The sequence below is a fragment of the Pseudonaja textilis genome, chromosome 1 (genome assembly GCF_049901715.1).
Source record: "Pseudonaja textilis isolate UNSWEBS1 chromosome 1, rPseTex1.2, whole genome shotgun sequence".
Classification (NCBI taxonomy): Eukaryota; Metazoa; Chordata; class Lepidosauria; order Squamata; family Elapidae; genus Pseudonaja; species Pseudonaja textilis.
The window spans coordinates 276,135,688-276,148,136 of record NC_141990.1 but is presented as its reverse complement, the minus strand read 5'-3'; the positions used below and the strand labels follow the sequence as shown (position 1 = coordinate 276,148,136).

The 12,449-nt window shown below is 36.5% G+C and overlaps 1 protein-coding gene across 1 annotated transcript in view; it reads right to left on the bottom strand.

The window, feature by feature from the left end:
• Nucleotides 1–12,449, bottom strand: part of DPH6 (diphthamine biosynthesis 6) — a 218,449-nt gene that overhangs the window by 148,489 nt on the left and 57,511 nt on the right. Inside the window, exon 6 of the mRNA XM_026710609.2 lies at nucleotides 5,647–5,708. Coding sequence (XP_026566394.2) covers nucleotides 5,647–5,708 — 62 coding nt within the window. The remainder of the gene's footprint in view (nucleotides 1–5,646; nucleotides 5,709–12,449) is intronic.

Here is a 12,449-nt window from a genome sequence, read left to right as displayed (position 1 = left end):
TGAGTGAGGAAGTAATTGAAATGTTCATGGCGGCCATTGAATACAGCTTCGAAAGGTATTTGGTCCGGCCTGGGTCATGGTTGCAGAGATGGCACATGCCAGGCCATGCAGGTTGTACTGGAATGAAAGGAACAGGCTGGGTGGCATACGTAGGCTAGGTAGGCCCCCTGAATCCTGGCTCTGTGGTGCTTCTCTGGAATAGGGGTCCCTGTGGCCTCACTGCTGGTTGGGACTGCATTTGTGTTGCCAGGAGGAAGATGGGTGTGGCCTGGTTCCCTGGTCGGGTGGAGGGGAAGTGGCTGCTGTCTGCTGTCTGGGCAACCCCATTTCAGACCAGGGCTGTGTTGGCGCTGGCTGCCATTGGCACTGAATCCACCCCTGGCCTGGATAAAATCCCCACCCTGGAGGGATACTCTCTGCAGGGGGCAAAATTCCTTCTGGAAAATGAGGGGATTGCCTCAGAGGCTGCAACATACCTCTGTCAGTTGATGCTTCTTTCTGGCTTCCTCCAACTGGCATCTGTATGGTTTCCTCATGATACTTGGGTAAGTGAATATGGGTGGTCTAAAGCTTCCACCCGTCCAAACAGACTGTGAGACCAAACCTGTCACCTTTAAATTCTGAATTGTTGATGTAAATCTGCCCTTGATGGACTTCCAGGATAAATCTGGAAGATTTATCTTCTTGAGAGAATTTCGACCCCAATTGTCTCTCTTCCCTCCAATCTGACAGAATAGCAATATGCCTGGGGCTAGAGAAAGATTTCTCTTCAGACAGCTGGGTTACATCAGGGATATAACAACTTCTTGAGTTGAAATGCTTCGGTATGGCTCCCAAATCTCTTTCTCTTTCTGAAAGCATCTATCATCTCCTCCAGACAAGGGCTGGCAGATTCAATTAATGCTCCGGAGGGAGGGCCCCCACACGCACCCCCCTGCACATCTCCAACTTCAGCTGATTGTTGATCTTTCTCCAGCTCTGGGAAAATAACTCCGGGGTATCAGCCAAGCCCCTTCAAAAAATAAAAGTGGACTTTGGGAAATAAATGTAAGGCATCCAGAAAGTATCCGTGATATCAATCACTCCGAGACATTTTCTCTCCAATTAATTTATTTAGAAACAGACCTGGTATGTCTAAAGCAATTTCTCCTCCCACTTCTACACTTCATAAATCACGAGAACCAATTAACTGAAACTGGAATTTCTTAAAACGACATACAGAATAACCTTGAACTTTTCAACTCCTCCAACTCCCTTAAAAAAATGTGGCAGCTGAATTTCAAAGCTGACACATGTGTGTGCTTGCCAGACACTCACAAGGCACCATCCCTTCCCCTCCCACTCCGTAAAGCCGAAAAGGTTGGGGAACTCTGTCTTTAGAAATAATAGCATGCTCTGGCTATCATTAGAAGAATCTCAGAACAAATAAAATGCTTATTAATGATCAGGCATATAGATAATCTGTTATGGAAAAAGTGTGAGAAACTACAATCACTTCCAGTCTTTTTTGTATAACCACAATGGATGAAAAAAATACCTAAAATTTAATATGACTCATTCTTAGTACAAATATTAATGAGTTTAGAGTGATGTACATATTGGTCCTTAAGAGTCAAAAATAACTTGATGGTGCATAATCAATCAAACAATGACATACAACTGGTGATCTGGAGGGCAGAAAAAGATTAGAAGCTTTACATTTGTCAGACTCAAATTATTCAATAGCAATAGCACTTAGACTTATATACCGCTTTACAGTGCTTTACAGCCCTAAGCGGTTTACAGAGACAGCATACTGCCCCCAACAATTTGAGTCCTCATTTACCCATCTGAGAAGGATGGAAGGCTGAGTCAACCTTGAGTCTGGTGAGATTTGAAAGTTTTGCAGGCAGCCAGCTGTCAGCAGAAGTAGACTACAGTACTGCACTCTAACCACTGTGCCACTGAGGCTTAAGACACTTTATAAGCAGAAGACAATGAACACTGGTTAAGCGTGGATCTAGCAATTTTCCCCAGGGGAAGGATAATTGTAAAATATAGCTGAATCCAAAAAGTGTAGATTACCAATAGCCAATGCACCTACTTCAACCTCCAAAATTCTCAGTCATGGTAATTCTGGCTTGGGAATTCTGAAAACTGAAGTCCACACATTTGGAAGATGACAGATATGGGAAACACTGTTCTAAACAAAATCAAAGAATGCTACAGACAGCAGCATGGTAGTTTAATGTTGTGAATGCTGCCCTTAGAAACTTCTAATTTTATCTCAAAAGGCAGCTGTTGAACATCAGATAAAGTTTTGTTATCTAGAATTTTCTAGATTCAAGTTGTCAAATATCTGAAGATGGGAATATGCAAATTTATATGTAATTATTTGGATTAGATTGTTTTAAATAAAGAGGGGGTTAAGGTATTGTGCTATTAGATCTTGCCTATGACAAATGTCTAAAAAAGCATTTGGCGAATTTCTTTCTGATACTGCTATCTCTCTCCCTCTCACAATCTCTCTCTCACACACAAACCACCCACCTGACAACATTCAAAGAAAATATGTTTAGAACTAAATCCTTTACTTTCTCTGCAGCTGGTGTTTATGCTTCAGTTTCACCAAGTTATAAAGTTAGCTAAATATCGAGTAAAATATTTATGTATGCTGACATTTACTGGGAAACACAAACCCAACCAAAATAAGAATTTATTGAGCAATGTTCTTTTACACTGCTGTAGTTTGGGCCTCTAACTGTCATGGTTCAACCATGACAAAATGCATGAAAAGCAATCTAATGGGGGAAAAAGAAATATTTCTACCTTTAGAAGGTTGCAAAAATAGGTCACTTTAAAAGCTCACATAGATCTGATCCTAGCTTTCATGTGTCTGCATATGTATGGATGTTTGTGGGTTTGCGAAGACAGTGAACCAATTTTCTATAATACATCTGATAAAAGTGCTCCAGTGACAAATCATTGAAAAGAATATACAGAGAGTCCTCAAATTATCACTGCAATTGAGCCCAAAAGTTCTGCAGGACAGTTGTTAGAGATTTGCTCCTTTTTACGAGTTTTCTTGCTGCAGTTGTTAAGTGAATCACTGCAATTGTTTAGTTAGTAACATGGTTGTCATGTTGCTAACAACCATGGGAAACAACAGCTTCTCCATTGACTTTGCTTTTCAGAAGGCTGTAAAAGGTTTGTCTCAATGCAAGAAAATTTTCAGCATTCAGAAATCTATTAATAATAAATATTAAGAAGTAGAATAAACTCATAATAATTGGCCCTCACTCTGTCAAGGACCTCAGAGTACTTATCTCAAATGATCTAAGCCCCAGAGGTCACTATAACAGCATTGCCAAAATGGTTTTAAGAGTTATTAATCTTATTTTGAGAAGTTTCTTCTCCGGTAACATTGAATTGTTAACTAGGGCATACAAAACCTTTGCCAGACCAATTATTGAATACAGCTTGTCCACCTGGAACCCGCACTGTATATTGGACATTAACACAATTGAGTGTGTTCCGAGGTATTTCTCGAGAAAAGTACTCCACTCTTCCACTCACCAAAGAATTCCCTATGCCTCCAGGCTTGAAATTTTGGGCCTGGACAATCTAGAACTGTGATGCCTGCAGTCCAATCTAAGCATAGTACACAAAATTGTCTGTTGCAACGTCTTACCTGTCAATGACTTCTTCAGCCTCAATCACAATAACACACGGGCAAACAACCAATACAAACTCAAGGTGAACCGCTTCAAACTTGATTGCAGAAAATACAACTTCAGCAACAGAGTGCTCAATGCCTGGAATGCCCTACCCAACTCCATTGTTACAGTCTCAACCCCTCACAGCTTCAACCTCAAACTGTCTACAGTGGAGCTCAATCCATTCCTAGGGAGTCCTTAAAGGGGGCGTGCATAAGCTTACCAGTGTGCCTACCGTCCCTGTCTTACTGTCTCCATTTATCTGTATTTACTCCCTTTGTTCTTGTTTATGTTCATACTTATATATATTATCTTGTACATGTTTGACAAACAAGCAAATAAATAAAATAGTCAGACTCAATAAATGAGGGTGATTAAATATATAGTAAAGTTTATATTCTGAAACTTCATATTCTGCTCAATCTTATTCCTGAAAAGTTGTGGTTTTTGTATTTGTTTGATATATTGAAAGATCAAATCCAGAATGCATGATATTCTTTATCTTCCTGCAGTGTTAAGCCTGAAAAAAGGAGCAGCTGTCTTAAAAACATATTAAATTTAATGGGTTAATTCCATAAAGCCTAAGAATCTTTTTCCAGGGTTGTGCAAAGGCTGTATAGAAATAATATTTCAATGAATACAGCAGGCTGCACTTGAATGATGTCTGAAGCATTTCTTCCAAATAGTGCCGGAAGCATGTGGAGCCCTAGTATTTTCTCAGTAAAAGGTTACATAAAAATTTTGCTCGAGTCCAACACAATTCTTGGCAATTCTTACCAAATTATGCATTCCTTTACAACTTTTTCCATCATAAAGAAAAATAGTAAGCTGCATCCAAACACTGCCACATTAAGAATATGGAAACAAGGAGCCATCATCATGCTTTACTAATTAAAGCTTCAGTAGGTCTATTTAAAGCACAATTACTGGAGAAAATCTATAAGATTGACTGACTTGATGGCACATAATCAACAGTTCTCAAAGAAATAGAACACATGCAATTTGTGTGTGTGTGTGTGTATCTATCTATCTATCTATCTATCTATCTATCTATCTATCTATCTATCTATCTATCTATCCATCCATCCATCCATTCTGGCACAGCAGTAGGCTAGCCCCAAATTTAAAACTGAAACAACTGTAAAAGTCTGACTCACAGACGAACACAATACAGAAGCCTGATGATGGCAGATGAGATTCTGCCGAAACGTTGCTACAACTTTAAAAGCACAACTATAATGACATGGGAAAATACCCCAACAAAGCTGAATACTATATCTATCTATCTATCTATCTATCTATCTATCTATCTATCTATCTATCTATCTATCTATCTTCGTAGATTTTCATGGGTACAGGTATGTAGGTCTAGGTGTGTTCGGGTCTTTTCCCATGTAAGATTAAGAGTATCTTGGCGACATTTCGGTGAGGTCCATTCGCCATCCTCAGGCTGGTGCTTTCGGCTTCATGCCAGTGCAAGCAGTGTGTGATTGGAACTGCTGTCTCTCTACAACAAAACAACAAAACTCACAAGGCCATCACACAGCCCATTATACCAACATCAACTCCATCAACCAATCAAGAGGCAGCAGCGCAGCCAACCAGCCCAGCACACCAGCCCCCACCACCAGTATTTATAGAGAGATGGCAGCTCCAATCACACACTGCTTGCACTGGCAAAGAGCTGAAAGCACCAGCCTGAGGATGGCGAGTGGGACCTCACCGAAACGTCGCCAAGATACTTTTAATCTTATACGGGAAAAGACCCGAACACACCTAGACCTACACACACACACACACAAACATATACATTCAGTTTGCTAAATTATGACCTCATGTTTTCTTTCTAAATTTGCATTCTTTGGGAATGAAGCATGACTAGTTTTGTGCACAGGAATTTTTTTTATTTTGAAGCACCATATATTTAATGTATACTTTCAATAATACTTACTTTCAAAAGATAAGGTTCCATTTCATCCAATGTTTTTCCTAGATGTTTATCTGGATCTAAACCTGTCAAAAGGTTTAAACGTATTTTAGAGAATGAAGTACTGTTTGGATGTCACAGTTTACTCTTTTGTTAACATTTTAAAACAAACCATTAAAAATACTTTCCTGTTTATCAAAAATAACTTTGGGGAAACAAAATTGTCCTTAGCCAGAACATACTCTCTTACTTTCTTTGAACTGCTGATTTTTATCTTGGGCAAAAATAAGTTCATTTCCTTTGCCCTGTGCACCGAGTGGAAAGTATATTGTTTTAGTGCTTGCTTTCAAATAAATATTATAAAACAGAAAGCAAATTATAATATAATTATAAAAATGAAATATTCAACTGAACTTGACAACTCTATAGTATATTAAAGGTACACAGCTTTCTAAGGCTAAATTGGATCATTGATACTATGATCCAATTATGACTAAAGCTATTTCTCTTCTCAGTCCAGCCATTTTTTTTCTTTTTATAATATCATTTTATTGAAGTTATTTAAGTATAAAAGATACAAATGAAAATGAAAATAATGGAAAAAGGGAAAAAGTGAAGTATGGGATAAAGGGCAAAAGGAAAAAAACTATTAATCTCCTACACTTTTCAATGCAGAAGAATGAACATAATAATGTTAGACCTTTATTTTTTACTTTGTATATTCAGTAAATACTAGTCATTTCAATAACAAAAAAAGTCTAATCAGTAAATCCCAAAATCAAAGTTTCATTTTTTTCTATATCAAGCACAAAATCCAGAAGCAGTTTCCAGATACAAATAAAGTTAAATGTGTTCTTTTCTTTAATTAAAGCAGTTAATTTGACAATTTCTGCTAGTTCCATCAGTTTGTTCAATTTTCCCAACCATTCTTCCATTGTGGGAATTAATATATCTTTCCACTTCTGTGCTGCTGTCAACATGTTTAACAACATTCCATTCTTTTTCAAGTCTTTTGTCCATTAAACCCAGAAGAAATGTCTATGGTTTAATTTATATATTCATTTGTATATTCACGACACCAAGAGGATGCTGCAACAATCATAAGTGTGAAAAACAGTCATGTCTCTTTTTTCAGTGCCATTGTAACTTTGAACACTAAAGGAACTGTTTACAACTAAAGGAACTGTTGTAAGTCATGTATATTTTCTGTTTCTTATAGAAATTTCAAAACAATTGGTAAAAAGATTTTTTTAATAAGGTCGTTGTCTGTTATTACCATATCAGCTTCTTGAATTTTCTCTATCCTTTTCTCTTTCTTTTCTCATTTTATAAGCCAATCATCTTCCTGCTTTATTAACAAATTCAAAAATGTCTCTGTTTCACATAATTCAGTTTAATTTCTAATTTTCGGACTGTTAACATAGACAGCTGTTGACCTAGCAATTCAATTTGGTGTAAAATTTGGTTCATTTTGCAGTTCAATCTCTTAACTTCTACTTTCATTCAGTTTCTTTCATATCTTTCCTTGGAATTTCTTTTTCTCTAGACAGATATATTGTATGAAATAACCTTTCATAAGCTCTTTGCTGGCATCTCAGACAGTCATTAGTAGTAGTTTATTGATTGATTAGCCTTACGATCTTATCAATAAAATAGACAATCATGAGATCAATTTGTCCGAATTATTGTTATTGATCTAATTTCTTTTTACAGTCCTTTACAATCATCTCTTTCTGTAAAATGAATCATTCAATTTTCAGCTATAATTCAAAATCTTTTTTTCTGGGGACCAAAATTTGGGTTGTGATCTGAGAATGATTCAGTGAAAATATAAACTTCTGAGATTTTATTTGTGAGATTTTTTTAGAAATCCATGTCAATTCTTTTTGCTCTGCCCAGCAATTTCTTGAACACTTTCTTAGGCCCAAGCTAGACATAATAATACGCAATCCGGTAATATGCATATGCATATCTTTTGTCACATAAATACTATAGTATAGCAGCATTAGAAAATGTTGATCATACTTTAAACTATGAAAGACTTTTCACTGCTACGGAAGAAGTATTAAATTTATTCCTCTAAACCTATTTGTTTTTCAAGTGTAACCTCCACTGATACAAATTCTCATAAAAAGCAAACAGTCATTATATGCACCATTTTTACTGTTGCAAAACATGGCTTAGTCCTTGTAGGATTTATACTGCAATACGTTCTAGATAAACGCTGAGCTTCCAGATGTGCTAGATTTTAAATGCCATCAATCAGCTTGACTGAGCCAATGAAAAATGGAGTCCAGTTATTTGTACAAATTCCCAATCCCAATTATAAGGTTGCAGTCAAACCTACACTTGACTTTCACACAAAGTTGAAGCATCTGCCCACCTCTTCTGCAATGAATATTCCAAAGCTTATGTTTCTTTATTCAGAATTTATTTCTTCTAATGGCAAAAAGCCAAATATTTTTGGAGAATCTACTAAGTAGTGTATGGAATCAAAACTTCCTTTTGTTTGTTCCCACTTTTGGTACTTAGCGACAATCTGTTCTACCCTCCTATATCTTTTCTGGTTCGATATACTTCAAGGATATCCTTTCATTTTTTTCTCTCCCTTCTATGGTATTAATTTTAGATTAAAAAGTATGGTGTATTTTTACCATTCTTTTCTAAACACATTTGTTGGGAGATGATATTATTTGCAGACCAAAGTCTACAAACAGCACATAGTACTGCTATTGGATATTGTCCTTATTCAAGCATAAATTTTAATTTTGTTCACTGTGCCCAACTGTTCTAAACATCTGTTTCCAAAAGGATCTCTGAATAATTATTGATGATTTGAGAAAACATACTGACAAGTATTTTCTTAATCAGGATCTTAATACCAAGATCACATTGCACTTTCCAAATGTGAAATCATTGAGGATAAGGAAAAGAAACCTGGATGGGTGGATAAACCTACAACAAGCCCAAGCTATAGAAAACTCCATGCAGAATTAAGAAATTAATTAGGAGGAAGAATCATAATTTGCTGGGCTGACATCTATTTTACTTGACTTGCATGTATCCAGAGGAAGCAATTATGATTCAATTAAAATATTCAGTTTTATTACTTTAGTGGCTGACCTTGAAGTTAATGCCTATTTTATTTAATTGCATCATCTATGAATAAATGTTAACCCTAGCATGTTATGCCCCATTATTTTTAGTGCATTTTTCAACTCTCTGACTGAATTATATCAGTCAATTAATATCTACTGTCAAGAAGCAACCAACGCTTTATTTCTTGGAGAATATTCTAACAAATGATAGGAAAAGCATCTTGAGAGGCTTTTAATAACATCAAGTAAAATGAATTGGACTAACTTCACAACTTCTGTGCTCTGGAATATTAATGCAAAGTTAGTGTGTGCTGTTACATGTTGCATGAGTCTGAAATCATATTTATATAGTAAAGTGTAAAAATATAGACTCTGATAAATATTTTAATTAGGAATATATTGCTATCTTCTAACAGCATCATTGCTAAAAATATTTCAGTAGGTTCATACACCTGTTAGTACAGTGGTACCTTGGAACTCAGTTGTTTTGAAAGTCATCAAACTTGGGACTTAACACATTTTGATGAAAAAATGTAGTCCTTGTATTGTTTGTTTGGTAGTCAACGCACAAGTGAGAATCTGTCAATAGCAATGGCTTGTGACTGGCTACCCCTTCCAGTCGAAACAAAGGATGACACGTTAGTAGCTCTTGCTCTGTGTACATCTCCTGGTGATCTTAGCTTCTGTGGTCATTTGGTGTATGTTTGTGGTTTTTTTCTCATCAGTGCAGGTAAAGTTTTAATTTTATTCAATATTATTTTCTATGTTTATTTCTCATGTAAAGTAATGGTGTACAGCTCTATCTTTTTACATGTTGCCTTAAAATGTGCATTGTCTTTGGTTTGAGAACACAGAGCCAGACAAGATAACTCCTTCTTGCTTAAAAGTCTGTGCTGACCAATTGGCCCCCATCTTCACCCAAATCTTCAATAAATCACTAGAGATGTGCTATGTTCCTTCTTGCGTCAAACGCTCTACTATCATCTGAGCACCAAATAAACCCGCCATCAGGGAACTGAATGACTACAGACCAGTTGCTCTAACATCTGTAGTTATGAAAAGCTTTGAAAGGCTAGTGCTGAAAACCATCACGGATCCGCTGTTAGATCCCATGCAGTTTGCATACCGAGCAAATAGATCGACAGATGATGCTGTTAATATGGCTCCGCACTACATCCTACAACACCTTGAATCTCCAAATACCTATGCAAGGGTCCTCTTTGCAGACTTCAGTTCAGCATTCAATACCATCATTCCAGATATTCTTCTACTAAACTAAACCAGCTAGCAGTACCTGAACACACTTGTAAGTGGATCATAAGCTTCCTAACAGACAGGAAGCAGCAGATGAAGCTAGGCAGAATCACATCTGATACCTGTACGATTAGCACATGGGGCTCCCAAGGCTGTGTGCTTTCTCCACTTCTCTTCTCCCTATATACCAATGACTGCATCTCAAACAATCCATCTGTTAAAATACTGAAGTTTGCTGATGACACAACAGTGATTGGTCTCATTTGAGAAAACGACAAATTCGCATACAGAGAGGAGGTTGTACAACTTGCCTCGTGGTGTAACCAGAACAATCTGGAACTGAACACACTCAAAACCATAGAAATGGTGGTAGACTTCAGAAGAAACCCTCCCATACTACCACCTCTCACGATACTAGACAACACAGTATCAACAGTAGAGATCTTCAAACTTCTAGGTTCTATCATATCACAAGACCTAAAATGGACAACTAACATCAAAAACGTCATCAAAAAAGCACAACAAAGAATGTTATTTCTGCGCCAACTCAGAAAGCTCAAGGAACTGCTGATACAGAGGGATTCTTGAGTCTGTCATCTGTACCTCAATAATTCTACAGAGGAATTATTGGCTTTGCAACCCAACAGGACAGACACAGACTTCGGAGAGTAATTAGGACTGCAGAAAAAACAATTACTATCAACCTGCCTTCAGTCAAGGACCTGTATACTGCACAAATCAAAAAGAGGGCTGTGAAAATATTTACAGACCCCTCACATCCCGGACATAAACTGTTTCCACTCCTCCTCTTAAAATGACGTTATAGAGCACTGCACACCAGAACAACAAGACACAAGGACAGCTTTTTCCTGAATGCCATCACTCTGCTAAACAAATAAATTCTCTCAACATTGTCCAACTATTTACAAAGTCTGCACTACTATTACTATTAATCTTCTCATCACTCCTTATCACCCATCCCCTCCCACTTGTGTTTATATGACTGTAACTTTGTCGCTTGTATCCTACGATTTATATTGACTGTTTCCAAGTATGATTTGATTGCTTATTGTACCCTATGACTATTATTAAGTGTTGTACCTTCTGATGCTTGACTCTTGAAAAATGTATCTTTTCTTTTATGTACACTAAGAGCATTTGCACCAAGATAAATTCCTTGTGTCCAAATCATACTTGGCCAATAAAGAATTCTATTCTATCTATTAATTTATTGACATTATTTCTTATGGGAAAAATTTATTTGGTACTCACTGTTTTTGGTACTCATCACATTTCTTGGAACCAAATAATGATAATTGGATAGAGGTACCACTATAATATGATTGAAAATATCTATTATCTAGATATTTTGAATGCTATGGTAAAACACATGATAGTTAGAGAAATAATTACAGAATAGCCTACAAATATACCATTGTACAACAATAAGCTCAAGCATGGTAAAAAGTACATAATTATGGTTATAGTAAACAAAATTATTCAAGTTCTATTTTTGTGCTTCTTTCAATGATCGTGCTTCCTTTGGCACAACCTATAAGAGAGAAATAATTGATTTTTTCTTAATTATTTTTAAGATTTTAAAATTATCTTAAAATGAAAGCTTGAAAAAAGTTAATCAAATGTCCATATGACACCAGATAGAATAATGTATCTTACATCTAACCATGACAACATTACAGTTTAAGTAATATTGAATGAGTAGATAAGACCCTGGAGACCTTTTGGTTGTGAAATAGAGTGAGTCTATTCTATATCAAAAATTTCCACAGATCTTAGACCAGAGTTAATTGAACAAAAAGTATTTGGAATTGTTGGACCACATTGTGCATGCATGTGCTGAGAAAGGGATGAGCAAACATTGTTATGTTGGAGATATAAAGAAAAATATGTTTAAATATATATTGTGATCTCCAAAACTACTGCATCTTGCAAGAAATAATTGCATATACAGGTGAAACTCGAAAAATTAGAATATTGTGCAAAAGTTCATTTATTTTAGTAATGCAACTTAAAAGGTGAACCTAATATATGAGATAGACTCATTACATGCAAAGCAAGATAGTTCAAGCCATGATTTGGCATAATTGTGATGATTATGGCTTACAGCTCATGAAAACCCCAAATCCACAATCTCAGAAAATTAGAATATTACATGCAATCAATAAAACAAGGATTGTACATAGAACAATATCAGACCTCTGAAAAGTATAAGCATGCATATGTACTCAGTACATGGTTTGGGCCCCTTTTGCAGCAATTACTGCCTCAATGTGGCGTGGCATGGAAGCTATGAGCCTGTAGCACTGCTGAGGTGTTATGGAAGACCAGGATGCTTCAATAGCAGCCTTCAGCTCTTCTGCATTGTTCGGTCTCATGTCTCTCATCTTTCTCTTGGCAATGATCCATAGATTATCTATGGGGTTCAGGTCAGGCGAGTTTGCTGGCCAATCAAGC